Here is a 13,899-nt window from a genome sequence, read left to right as displayed (position 1 = left end):
GCTGACTCCCTTTCCTGAACTGGAGGGGAAGCCAGAGCTGCTGCTGCAGGAGCCAGAAGATACACCTGATGCTCAGGGATTGGTGGGTTTCTTTGTTGGAGTTCTTGGCTTCCCCTTCTCCTTGCCTTTGTGTCTGTTTTCCCCTGTGCTGCACCCCCAAGGGACCTCCAAGGCCTTCCTGTCTCGCCCTTGCAGAGCACAAAGCAGAAAGCAAAGCCAGTAGATCCGAAGGTAAAGACTTGGCCCTTCTTGTTTACCGGCTTGCTCACACACTCTCATTAAGCAAATATTAAATTGGGGTTAATTGTAAAAAAACCCAATGAGAGCTTCTGCCATCGCAGTCACCGAGTCCTGAAGAAGCAAGGGAACCACGGAGCTGCTCAGAAAGGATACCCTCGCCGGCCAGAGCTCTTCTGGCACTTCTGTTCAGGAGAAAGAGACTGCAGCTCTGAAAGCATTTGGGTATTGCACATCGCAGATAAGTGTTTTTTATTTTGCTTTCTTGCAACCCCCTGCCTGGGGCTTGTTTCACTTCCTGTGCTCTGCAGTTGAGCAGCTCAGTTTTGTTTTGGCTCTTTAATATTTATCCACATTGAGATTTTTCTCTAGTGCAGCATGGGATGAATTCTGGACCAGAGAATGTGACCTTTCAGGACGAGGCACAAAAACAAACGTTGGGTTTCGTTATCGCACAGAGTTGCTCGGTTCATGAACTTGGTAAAAGTAAGCAAAATCATACATCTAACAGATTGTGCACTTATGTCGATAGCAGGAACGTGCATGGTCATAAAGCGCTTGGGAAAAGGTATTGAATGTTGTGCTTCAGAATTTAGGCTGATCCCTAGCTGTAAGGGATTAGGAGGAAATTCAGTCCAGGGTAAAGCCACTCCATATCTGCTTTCTGCTGGGTTGTGGTCTCTATGTGGTGGCAGCTGTTGCCAGCTGCTGCCAGGGAGCAGGCACTGAGCACATCTGGCCATCTCTCCGAGTTCCTCTGCTTCAGGAGCGGTCTATTCACTTGATGCTACAGGAATAGTCTTAAAATAATTAACACAAAGTGCTGTGGCTGGGATTTGAGGCTCATTTTCTTATCTTCCAAAAGATGACGGGGAAGTGGTGTCCCTCCAGCAATCACTGTATCTGTCTTCGTACTTTCTCTATGGCTGTGTCACTTCACTGCTCTCACAGTGCAGATGGAGTTTTATCCTAAAGAAGTAAGATGCCAAGTTATTCTCAGCCCATGGTTTTGTTATGACATTTCCAAAGTGGAGCACTTGGGCTTTGCCTATTTCCAACTTGCATTGGTTTAAAAAAGAAACTAAACAATTTTTCATGGACCAGAAACAACATTTTGTTTTATTTGTAGCTTAGCCACTGGCTGAAAACTGCTTTTGTTCGTTTGTTTTTCACAGCTACGGCCAGTTCTGGGAGATAAGGATACATTGGTAGATTTATGCATTACAGCTTATTATGGAATGTAGACCCCTGAAATTCATTTGTTTGTTAACAGTTTTTGGAGTCCCTGGTGACATTAGCTTACAGACCCCTAAGGGTTCACAAGTGACAGGTTGAAGATGAGTGTGCTACGGAGTAGAAGATCGATCTGTCCTCTGGGCCTCAGTACTCAGCGAGTTCCTGAACCCAGTGGACAATTTTTATTCCTGGTGGACTCTGAGAGTCTTCTCCTCTGAGCTGATAATTGGCACCAGTTAGGGATGCTCCACTGCCCCGTGTGATGGTCATCTCCTTCCTTGGCGTGAGACCACTCCTCACCTAGCACAGTTGTCTATCTTCTTCTCAAAGCCCTTCCACTGCAGACACACAGAGCTGTTCAGTTCATGACAGCATCTTAGTCCCAGGCGTGCCTGCAATCGTGTTATCCCCCGTGCAGGCATCAGAATAAGTGTACATGCAAGTCCTTGCCCACGAAACTGCTTTTTTCATTCCTTAGGGGAACATTTCTGCTATTAAGTCAGCACGTCGCAGTGGCAGGCCCTGTGAAAAGAGTCTTTGTTCCTGTTCTCGGTGTTCCCGAGTTTCTCTATGCAAGAGTGGCTGCAGTTTTACTCGGAGCAGTATCTCTGTTCTGCGAGGCCGTTGCGCTCTGTGGCATGGCAGGGTGAAGTGACAGTGAAGGAATTCAGGCTGTGGGTCATCCGGCTTTGATGAGAGTCTTGTAAAATCTGCCACTCTCACAAGTGTCTTGGGACTTCTCCTTTTCTCCCTTACGCGTGCAAATGCGTTGTTTACCCTTGCAATTTAAAGAGAAGCGAGTAGTTGTGAAGCACTTCCAGCAGTTCCCCAACATAAACAGTGCTGGGAGTCTTTGGACAATGGCTTCCATTTCATCTTGTCTTTATCCCACGTGTGTTCCCAGTAGCTTCTGTCTGAGCCTTCTAGGTAAAAAAGGCATCAAGGATGGCTAAAATGGACACTGACCTGTGGAAGCAGCAGGACAGCCGCTGGGTTGCTGTCTGCTCGACCCACGCCAGAGCCCGGCAGCTCTGGGCAGCGCCTGCGGCTCTCATTCGCTCGTCCTTCTGCAGCTCGTCCTTCTCCTTTTTCTTCTCTCCCCAATGGCAGAAGCATTCTGGCTCTTACCACACCCCAGGCCACCCTTCTTTAAGATGCAAAAGCTGGCGTGCGCTATACTGCTGAGACGACAAGGTCCACAGGGTGATCGCGATGCCTTGCTCAGTCCTAGTTCATCCTTTTTTTGCTCCCCCGCAAAAAACGGGCTGTGCTGTTGCATGACAAATGTTGTTTCTGTGCTGCAGAGAACTTCTGGATCTGACCTGCCGTCTTGCCAACACCCTGAAGAAATATGGGATACAGAAAGGGGACAAGGTGGCCATCTATATGTCCGTGTCTCCCTTGTCTGTGGCAGCCATGCTGGCTTGCGCCAGGATTGGGGCTGTCCACACTGTGATCTTCGCTGGATTCAGCGCAGAATCCTTAGCTGGGAGGATCATGGACTGTAAGTAGATGCAGACTGGGGAACAAACCCATCTTGGACGGTGCTCCAAGACATATCCCAATTCTGTGTTTCCTTGGCAGAAAGAGAAAAGGTTCATTCTCGGCTGGCAGGATAATTCACTCTCCTTTGCAATGTACTGTGAAGAGCCTTTTCCTTAGTGGCAGATGCAGTATCCTCTGGCCTTAAAATACTTTATAAATTGCTTAACATTCAGTCTGCGCTGGGTTACTGCCAGACAACAGTGAAGCTGGAGGGAAAACCAGAGCTTAGGCATGGGGCCTGATTTGTTCTTTCGCAGTATAATTGCAGTGTTTCTTTGATACTCCTGCACAGTGTTAATTCTGCAGTCTCGATTGTGATACTGTGATTTATGTATAGCACTGGAGGTGTTGGCAGCCTGCCCCGACTCTGTTAGCCGTTGTACCAACAGACAGAGACGTTCTTAGCCCAAAGCCCTTGTAGAGTGGTTAGGTGAAAAGTAATGCTAAAAATACCAACAGAAGAACAAAATAGCAAGTGGTTCATGTCCTAGCAGTCGCATCAGTTTCTTTATGGCTAGTGTGAGGGAATAAGTCTTACAGCAATTTTCATACTTTTTTTTTCTGTTTTAGTAGAGTTAATCTATAGAGAGCAAGTACATGTTTTAGTTACCCCTCACTTTTGGCCACTTGTGTGGAGGCGATGGGCTAAAGAGCCATTTCTCTGCAGCCACAGCTCTGTAATTAACGTAGTGTGGTACTGTTTGAAGTGCTCTGCCAGGCTGTGGCTCTGCTGTGGCTTCCAGGAGGTTTCCCCTCAAGGTACGGGTGACTTTCAGAAGGCTGCAGGTACCTCAGAGCAGGGTAACACCTTCGAGAGGCCACTGAGTTTGGTGCTGTTCACTTTGGTTTGCAACAGACGCAGTCCCGGAGAGAGGATGCGAAAGGGTAAAGAAGGTGCTTGTTTGCTAAGGTCGTAGGAAGTCTTGCACTGGTTTCAACGTGTGAGCTGTTAGTGTAGAGCAGCAGTATTCACTGTAACACAGGTAACTGGGAAGAAACTGTTATGCATGTCGGCTTTGCTGGTCAGGGATTGAGGCACTTAAATTGCAGCGAGTGGTGCATAGGCTAGACATTGGGAAAGACTTTCTCATGTCCATGGTAGGCATTGGAGTGGACTGGTAGGAAGGGGTAGAATAGCTACCACTGGAGTATTTTAGGAAGATTGGACTGGCTGCTGTCAGAAATGGTTTAGCTGGAGCGGACCATGCCTTGGGCTGGAGGAGATAGACTAGATAACCTATGGAGGTTCCTGCTACCCACAATCTCTCTGGGTCTCAGGTTTTAAAGTATTTTCGTCGGTGATGCTGACTGTTTTTGATTAATAGAAGTTCTGTGTATTTATCACACATGTTGTACGACACATCATCCTCAAAAGAAAGGAAAGCAAGGTGCACATACTAGCCTGAAAAACAGGCTGGTATGTATGCTATTTTTTTTTCTTTTTAGCTGGATGCAAAGCAGTTATCACCTACAACCAGGGAGTCAGGGGAGGCCGAATCATAGAGCTCAAGACAACTGTGGATGAAGCTGTGAAGAACTGTCCAAGCGTCAAACATGTCTTTGTGGCTCAGAGGACAGATAACAAAGTCCAGATGGGTGACCGTGATATACCCCTTGAGGAGGTATGTTGGGGGTGTTGCCTATTTTCCCAATGTTTCTTGAAGTATGTGATGTTTACTGTGCTGGGGGAGAGAAATATGCTGCACTAGTAAACGTAGGGACCAGCTACAGCTAATAGAGACCTCTCTGAGAGACCCGATGCAGGGCTGTGCGGAACATTCATGTGAGGATCTTGCTGAAAGTGTAGATAACGCACACTCTGATATTTGGCTTTGGTCTTTGATCTGCTGTGGGCTACACTGGGAATCGGCAGCCAAGGAAGATCAGGCAGTCCCCGTACTTTCCTCGCATATGTGAGCTGAGCCAAAAGGCTATGAAGCAACCGCTACACTGCAGCTTGGCCCTCTAGTGCAGCCGCACCAGACCTGCCAGCAGTGACTGGCCTTCACACTGCTTCTGGAGCAGGTTTTCAGTCTGTGATGCTCTTCCCGTGCTGCCACGGTACCCCAGTGGGTAACGGCTATGTTGCAGTGACGGCATCTCTATGTCCCTGCAGTCACCTAGCTCTGCAGACACCCACTGGCACTCTGGGTAACTCCTTATATGTCTGAGTGTTGGCTAGATCATCTTTCTCTCCATCTCTGCCTTTTGGACCTGACTTCTGTAGATTAAGAGGAGATGCCCCTTACGGCAGCTGGATCTTCATCCTCAAATGGGTTGCCTGTACTTAGTGTCTTCTGGGATTGTGAGTTGTGTAGCTCAATCTGTGTGATTCACCTCAGCATGGGTAGGGGGTATGCTGCTCCATTTTAGTCTTGCAAGCAGTGCTGAGATTTAAGGAATGAGTGTTTCCTGAGACCCAGAGTGCACTGATGCCGTTGCTGCTGTTGTTACATGGTGTTCAGACACTCTGTTCTGGTTTGTCATATGCACTCTTAGACTGGACGCTGTTGAAAGGCAGTGCAGAAATAATCAAGTTCCTGGAGAGACTTAGGGACAGTGTCATGGTTACCCCATGATGGGAGGACAGTGATGGCTTGGGAATATATAGAACCTCTGCTTCCAGGGGAGGAAAACAGCAATCATTTTAATGTGTTTAGCTGGTACACACGGGACTGCAGCCTAATGCAGAAGTAGTTTTATCAGTTTGCTGGCAGCAGTAAACAGAAAGTACTCGTCGCAATAATGCCTGGAAATCACCGGTCTGCAGCCAAGATCATTACTCAGGAGTCCCTGTGCTGGTCACATGAGATAGGAGCAACTACTTCGCTCAGTTAAACAGAGAAGGCGGGGTTTATACGGAAATTGTCTTACTCCTTCTTACTCCACAAAGCACATTCTGATGATTTTCCTTAGTCTGCAAACAGCCTGAGGTGCTTCGGTGATGCAAGAGCTGAGCTCAGCCCATTGTCAGTTGTAGGGTCTGAAACAACAAGAATTAAACCATTAATGTTGTTAACTCTGTCATTACTGATCTTTACAGCAGTTGTGCATTCCAGCTCTTGTACGATGGCTTACTGCAAAATTTAAGCTCATATTGTAATGGAGCATATGAGAACTCCTTCTTAGTTTCAAAAACTGGCAAGTCAGCCTCAACTGGCAGTGCGGGAATGTCACAGTAAACACCTGAGATGGGCAGGAGTGCTGTATTACATCTGACCCTATCAGCTCTTCATATTTTACTAAGTTTTGTTTGTCAGACACTTATAAACAATTGGACCTGCTGTTGGTAGTGTTCACTTGTAAAGCATGTTTACAGTGTATACTTGTAAAAAGGTGGTACCTAGAAATCTCTGCAAAGAGCCACCTCATAACCCTTGCAGGAATCGCTGTTCATCTAGGACAGTACAGAGCTTGAGAGATGCGAGCCAGCTGTGCTTTTTTTACAGCCATATGTTGAGCATCTGGAACATGCAGCGATTACTGTGTGTAATTAAGTTTGTACACGTGTAAGAAAAATGTTCAACCTCTTCCTGAAAAATCTAGTCTGGGCGGACAAGCCGTCTGCTGCTACAAGGTGCAGTGACCACAAGCATCTCTTTCAAAGCGCATTATTTCCCCTTCCTCTGCTGGACTGGGCACACAAGCTGGGGCAAAAAGTTTGCTCTGAACTAGCAGGACATTGCGTCCTTCCCTCCTGTCGTTCTGACCATAGGGGTGAGGAGAGGATCTCGCCCACCTGGCCAAGCAGTGGAGTATGAGGACAGTGCCAGAGGCGGGAGAGTAAAGCACTCTCCTTCTCATGGGTAGAAGCAACTAGAATTTGAGGATCAAATGAACAGGGCAGTCATCCACTGCTGGGGCCAGGGAAGGGAGATGAATGCATAGTTTAACTGTAGCACTGCAGTTTTAAAAGGAAAAGGAGGGTCCTAACCAGTGACCAGTCAGCCTTGCTGCTGCTGTCAAGTGCAGATCATGTTTGCACTCACATTTTGGTTTTCTACCAGCAGCTTGCAAAGGCTTGAAATGTAAGCTATGACCTACCATTTTTTTCCTGAAATGTTGTTTTATCTGGCAATTCCCCTTGACTTCTGTGCCTAGCAGAGAGGCTAGGTGTTATGCGTCCACAGGAACCTTTCCCCTACGTGAGCACATAAAACCGATGATACATCCATGGATGCTTCTGAGGGGGCAACAGCAATGGTGGTTCTGGTCTCTGGACACTGCTGACATGCTTACAGATGGAGTGTTGATTGGCTCCATATAGCCAACCAGTCTTTCTGTCATTACCACGGGGGTTTTTTTGTCCTTAGGAGATGGCCAAGGCAGCTTCTGTATGCGCTCCAGAAAGCATGGACAGCGAAGATATGCTTTTCATGCTGTATACCTCGGGCAGCACTGGGAAACCCAAAGGAATCGTTCACACCCAGGCTGGGTACCTGCTGTACGCTGCTGTCACGCATAAGGTAACTCAGCTGCGTCCTCTGGAAAAGGTTCACTCCTGTTCCGACGGTACTAACGCGAGCGAGTTGGGTTGGTGGGGGTTACTGTATTTTGTATTCGCTGCCCGATTTGCTTACTGGGCGTAAACAAACTGAAGAATGTCTGAGAACGTGTAATTAATCTTCAGGATTTTTTCCTGGGGAATACGATACTATGCAAACCAGAGCCTAGAGTTATGAAAGGAAGGAAACTGCGGTGCTGCTACTTTTGCATTTAAAATGTGCTAGTGTTGCAGGCCAAAATTTGTGGACGTTAGAGTGATGCAGCAGAGCTGATTCTGGTAAGTATCTTACTGGCATTGGTAATGTGACTATTACCACAGTATTTTGCAGTGGGATGCTGGCTTTTTTTTATTTCAGACTGGGTCTGGACTCTTAAAACAACTTCTTTGCATAGCACTTGTTTGAAGATCAAAAATTACATTCATGCTCTGTGCTTGCACCTTTGCGCTGCTTTTCTGTGTGATGTAGGCTAAATGTTATAACCCCTTTTCTCATGAAAAAAAAGTCAAGGCACTGCTTCTTGAAGCTTCTGGTCTCAGCTGTGGATATGAAAAGGTAACAGTGAAATGTGGAAAGGACTGCAGTGAAAGATCTCGATCTGACTTTAGTGGTATCACCCTGTTTGTAATCACGCACAATTCAGGCAGACAGGGTTGAATTTTTAGGAGATTTGAATATGCGAGTGTCAGACTTCTCTGCACGAAGGGTAGTTGTTATGTCAACTTTTCTAAGCGTAATCGCCGAGGCGTCTCTTTCTTAGTCCAGAAGGTAGATCCTGCACCCCGGTGCAGACATGCAGGGAGGGACTGCGTGCAGCTGCGGTCCCTTTAGTGGTACTTCAGAGCCTGACAGGGAAAGGCGCTTGCAAAGGTAAGGTGAGAATTAGCTCTTCCAGGTAGAGGGATCAGCTGACCTGTGTGGCCTCTGTGGTCTTTGCACACTCATGTGTGCCGCTCTTGTCACATAAGGGGTTTTCTTTTAGTTCTGATCCACTTTCTTTCACTTAAAACATAAAACTGACTCTGCCTTACGAATCAGGACCTCTTCACCATGTGGCAGAGGAGTTAGATTTACAGTGGGAAGCATTTTCCATAACCAAGACAAGATAATGAGTTCTCCAAGATATTTATCTTGAATTTGATGAGCAGGGGAGAGGGGAACATCTGGAAAGCGATACACTGATAGAGAAGCTGAGCAGCTAAGAACATTTTTCAGAAAATGTTTCATGGGCATGCGTTGGTTTCTCCAGCTTTCTCGTGGAAACCTGTTGATATTGGTGAGGGGTCTGAGCCTCCGAGGGGTGCAGCCTCCCTGCAGTTCAGGGTCAGCTCTCCCACATGGATTGCCTGGGGTAGGCAACATCAGGTATCCAGGCCTCTGAGCTTTGGTCAGAGCTTTGTTGCTCCAATCTGAGCAGCTCCTGGTACAGCCATGCTCCCTGTATGTTTGCAGAAGCAGTCGGGAGCCTGGAAGCCCTGGTACTGGTCCCTCTGACTTGCTTCCTCACCTTGGGATGGCCTTTGTACTGCTGTGCCCCGTGTGCCTGGCTCCGCTCGCCCCGTGCGCTCTCTTGCTTCCACTTGGATGTCCGGTCCAGCGCCTTACCTTTGAGCTCGGAGCCTGCCAACAGAAAGTCAGCTGGCCTTACGTTTATCTTTGCAGTATGTATTTGACTACCAGCAAGGCGATGTTTTTGGCTGTGTGGCTGACATTGGCTGGATCACGGGACATAGCTATGTTGTGTATGGACCACTCTGCAATGGAGCCACCTCTGTCCTGTTTGAAAGCACTCCGGTGTACCCTGACCCAGGTGAGGAAGAGGTGGGCAAAGATTTGGCTAGACACGGCAGTGTGACAAAGGAGATTTAGAAACCTGTTTGGTGCGATCTGCCTGCTCAGGGGAGGTAAGCTCCGTTGCTTTGGAACACTTGTCTACGACATTCAGGAACATCTGTGCATCCAGGGTGAAAAAAAAAAAAAAAAAGTTGCCATTGGTTTTGCTCTATATTCACAGTAGTCACAGCTTTAACTGTGGCTGTTAAACTTTCTGCTGAGCATTTGCAGCGGTATGTCAGTGCTAGACAGATAAAGTGCCTGTTTGTGATCTTGCAGGTCGTTACTGGGAAGTGGTACAAAGGTTGAAAATTAATCAGTTTTATGGAGCACCTACGGCTATACGCTTGCTGCTGAATTATGGAGAAGAGTGGGTGAAGAAATATGACAGATCTTCCTTGAAGACCTTGGGGTCAGGTAAGGGGCGTGAAATCTTCTTTTGAAAAAGACAGGGGGTTCTAGCTGGTGAAATTAAAGTACTAGAGGAGCTCGGCTGACCAGATGGGATGTGGTTAAAAATAGATGATAAAGCAGGCTCCCCGTCTGGCTTTTCAGATATTTTCTCAGCAGAAGGAGAAACAAACTGAAGTTGGGGCCATTGAACCTTAGTGTGATTGCCTGTTTCCTAGCTTATTTTGAAAGATCACATTCTTTGCTAAAAAGATTTATCCCATGGTAAATGACATCACTTTGAATTCAGCTGGCATAGGTGACCTAAGCAGCATTTTGCTGCATTATTTAGGATTCTAGACGTACCTTATGCATGACCTGCATTGATTAGTTACTTTCAGTGATATTTATTGCTTGCCTTTTGGTCTTTCTGGAAAAAGCCCATCCTCGGTTCCATGAGCGCATCGCAGTCTTTTGCACATCCCAGCAAAAATGCTGTAAGCTTTCTGCTTAACGATCGTGCACCCGGCGTGTTGTGCCCCAAAAGGGAGAACAAACTGCCTGCCAACCCCCTGAATCTCAGGCTGCTTGCTTTCTTGTTTCCGTCTAGTGGGAGAGCCCATCAACCACGAAGCTTGGCAGTGGTTCTACCACGTGGTGGGAGAAGGGCGCTGCACCCTCGTGGACACATGGTGGCAGACAGGTAAAAGGCATCCTCGGGGAGCGTGGGGGGCCCCGACCAGTTGACGGGTTGCTGGTGGGCAGAGGAAGATTAATAAAATTTAAGTGGGATCCAACGAGTCTTTAAAAAAAAAAACCAAACCAAATCCTCCTGGCATTTTGATCAGCTTCTGAAAGTCACTGGGGAGTTTCAGCACATAATAAAAATGTAACAGTATATAAAAGCAATAGCAATGTTGGGTTGTTTGGTTTTTTTTTTCTTTTCCCCTCTAAATGTTTTTTGATATTTTGAATGCCAGAAAATCTCAATTGGTTCTAGAAACAGGAGGCAGAGATTGAATTTCTGGGCAAAGCTGGGAGTAGGCAGCTTGAATTGGAAACCTGATTTTCAATTACTTATCCAGCTGTACTGACCTTGATACGGTCTTATCATGAAAAGGCATTTATAGCACCATATAGCCACAATCTGTACTTAGGTGTGCTTTGTTTCCCTCCCTGGGAACAGTCAGAGGAGGACCGAATGCTAAGCTGTGTAGTCAAAGGGACCTAGTGCAGGATTGGAAAGGAGTGAGCGGAGGCTTGCTGGCTCTGCATCAGGTGGGTAGGGGACAGTGGCTGTCACCCAGCAGGGCTGCCTGGGAGCAGCTTCTCCCAGAAGTAATATGCTGTAGTTGCTTTGGCCCTGCACCTTTGATGCCTCAAAAAGGAGTGCGCTTCTGTTCTGGCAACATGCTTGGCCCAGCTGTGTGCATCAGTTAAGGCTTGTTTTCTGTTTGCAACCTGCTGGAAATGGATGTTTAAAGATAAAGTTGTCACTCTGGTCATCAAATGATGAAGACTGGCTCTTATAGATCCCTGTCCGGTTGGAGCAGAAATAGTCCCTGCCTCCTGCCCTCCCTGGCCAGCAGCTGAGAGAGGCCACAGCGCTTCATTCCAGCTGGGGCTGTGCTGCCTGGTGGGGTCCTGCACTTGAAGGAGTCCTGCAGCTCCTTCCTCAGCACGTGGTCCCCTCTTCTGGGCACCAACATTCAGGAGTTGCTGAAGGTGTCTTGCAATACGTCTTTTCCAAGTCGTGAACCACAGTTTGCCACGGAGCCATGGACTTAAAGGATGCAGCACAGCTGCTGGCATTCTGCCTCTGCTGAAAAAAACCCCAACCCTACTCTTACATTTCTAGCTGCCATTGGGCAGAATATTAATTCCCTTTCCGGTCAAGCCGCTCCTGATTTCATCCTATTTCTGCTAGCAGGCTCTCTCCTCAGGATCCCTGTGGCCCATCTCAATGGAATGAATTAGCTTCTGGCACACAACCAAGTTCCATTTAATCCAGACCAGACTTGCAGACTCTTTTTATTTTTATATTTGAAATAAAACAACCTCAGAATTCAGAGCAGCAATGTTAACTAGTGTCTACTTCGATTACTGATCTCTTAAACCATCTGGGTTCTCACGTGCTGAGCAGAAGGAAAACTGACTGGCTAGGTGCTATATGCTTTCCTCTTCACTGCTCTGAAATAAAACATTGTGGAGAAGCAGTTGATTACTGTACAGTGACAGAGTTGAGAGGAATCTTTTTTTTCACCCTAACATTTTTGTTTGTTTGTCTTTAATTAACTGGCGCATACAGTGTATCCTATTTCCTCCAAAGTACAGGGTTAGATCTTACATTAAACTGTATTTCTCCTGCGTTTTTGGAGCAGCAACTGTCAGGTGAGAGGTTAAAGAACACTTGCTGGACAGTCTGTAAGTGCAGAGTGCTTGATCTTACCTTGAACCAGGCACCATTTTGCAGGTAAACAGTTACCAGCTCCTGGAAGCATAATATAATGATAAATATTCATGAAATTGTTTTTGTTAGAAAGTAGAATCAATCTTTCTCCACAGACAATGCTTCCAACAAAGAAGAAGCTAAATTAATCCTGGAAACAGTATATATGCCATTTGAATATAAAGGGAGTGTAGAAGGAGATCATAGAAAGATTTTGACAGATGCTGGCTGTGGTCCTGCAGTGTCACCTCTTGTAGACAATTTCAATATAGCTTGTTAATTGTATTGTTGTATGCAGTGTCCTCTACGGTATGTTGCTCTCTGAAGCAGCAACGTGTTGCCAGCTAATAAAGCTCGGTAGGCATAAAGATCAGCAAGTGGTGATTTAACAATCCACTTGAAAATCTTTGGATGAGCAAATGAGTGAAATAGCAATTACGAGAAGCAATTTAAGTAGTGTGGTATGTGCAGATGAGAGAGATGGAAAATTCCTATGGGTCTTACTGCTAAAATATTAGGCAGTGCTGTGCTGTGATTGACAGTACTAGAATCAAAGCTGTGTTTGAGTTTCAGGTGCAGTTCTTCACAGTGCAGAAGAGACACTAGGTAGTTTTGCGGTTGGTTTTATAAAAAAAAAAAAGTACAGCTGTTGTATGCAGCTGTGAACAAAAGCTGGTTTTGAAAGACATCTCTGAATAGTACCTGGAAGCTTTTGTTGTTGGCATCATCTTACAGCCATTTAAACTGGGCCGGTGTTTCTGAGTTGGATTCCCCCCGAAGCAGTCAGTCCAATCTATCTGTGGTGGTGAAGACAACGGTGCAGAGAGTACCTGCTCTTCCCTGCTGCCAGGGGTGATTCACCCACGGCAGAGGGGAGCCTGTTTCGATGCATCACCTTCCCTGCTCACACTCTGCTGTCCTTGCCTAAAGTCTGGGTGGATTTGCAGTACGGTGGCAGTGTGGGCACAGGTAACGTGGAAGCACGGTCAGTGGCTAAAACTAGTACTTTTAAACCAGTTTAAAATAGGTCTTTACCATGCAAATAATTTTTAAAGCACCCTTGCCACCATGCAGCTCCCTCTGGAATGTGACTTTACTGCCTTATGGGCAGCTGGCTGCAGGATGTGTAGGATGTGGCAAAACCCATGTTGAAACATAGGTTGCAGTGCTGTATTCAGAATGAGTACTGGCTTAGGAAGAGCAACCATCAGTTTAATCAGGTTCCCTGATTTTTTTTTCTGTGCAAACAGAGAACAGCAGGTGTCTGGAGTGCTTTTTCCTTTTTCTGAAAGAATTCAAGACGACCTTTTCAAAATAAACAGAAACATGTGAAGTGAGTGCATGCCCATTAATGAAATGTGACATAATTTTACGTGTAAGCCACATGTGAAACTATTTGCTGCAGGTTTGAAGCTTAGGGTTCCTCAAAGAGACCCTTCCTCATAGCTACATCAGGGCAGCTGGATGCAAATTCAGGATCACATTCAGCCTTTCCAGTCCCTGGTTTCAGTTTTCACTCAGCCTCAGCAAAACTGGTAGAGGAATGCACTCTCCAAGTGGCAGAACATACCTTTATTTATAGAGCTGTATTTTTAAAAGCCTAATGCTCCTTTGTTTTTGTTTCTGACTTGTGTTTCTGAATTAGTTTAGAATAGAAAAGATCTGATTAAGGTTGGAATCTGATTTAATGTTCATCCCAGCAGG

At 46.4% G+C, this 13,899-nt stretch overlaps 1 protein-coding gene across 1 annotated transcript in view; it reads left to right on the top strand.

Moving 5' to 3' along the window:
- The window catches only part of ACSS1 (acyl-CoA synthetase short-chain family member 1), a 39,037-nt gene that overhangs the window by 16,668 nt on the left and 8,470 nt on the right, over positions 1-13,899 (top strand). The window contains exons 3-8 of the mRNA XM_009894861.1: positions 2,778-2,977; positions 4,465-4,640; positions 7,332-7,484; positions 9,186-9,333; positions 9,636-9,773; positions 10,357-10,449. Of these exons, the coding sequence (XP_009893163.1) occupies positions 2,778-2,977; positions 4,465-4,640; positions 7,332-7,484; positions 9,186-9,333; positions 9,636-9,773; positions 10,357-10,449 (908 nt within the window). The remainder of the gene's footprint in view (positions 1-2,777; positions 2,978-4,464; positions 4,641-7,331; positions 7,485-9,185; positions 9,334-9,635; positions 9,774-10,356; positions 10,450-13,899) is intronic.

The sequence above is a fragment of the Charadrius vociferus genome, unplaced genomic scaffold (assembly GCF_000708025.1).
Source record: "Charadrius vociferus isolate BGI_N301 unplaced genomic scaffold, ASM70802v2 scaffold411, whole genome shotgun sequence".
In the NCBI taxonomy this organism is placed as follows: Eukaryota; Metazoa; Chordata; class Aves; order Charadriiformes; family Charadriidae; genus Charadrius; species Charadrius vociferus.
This window is presented reverse-complemented; position numbering and strand designations above follow the sequence as displayed.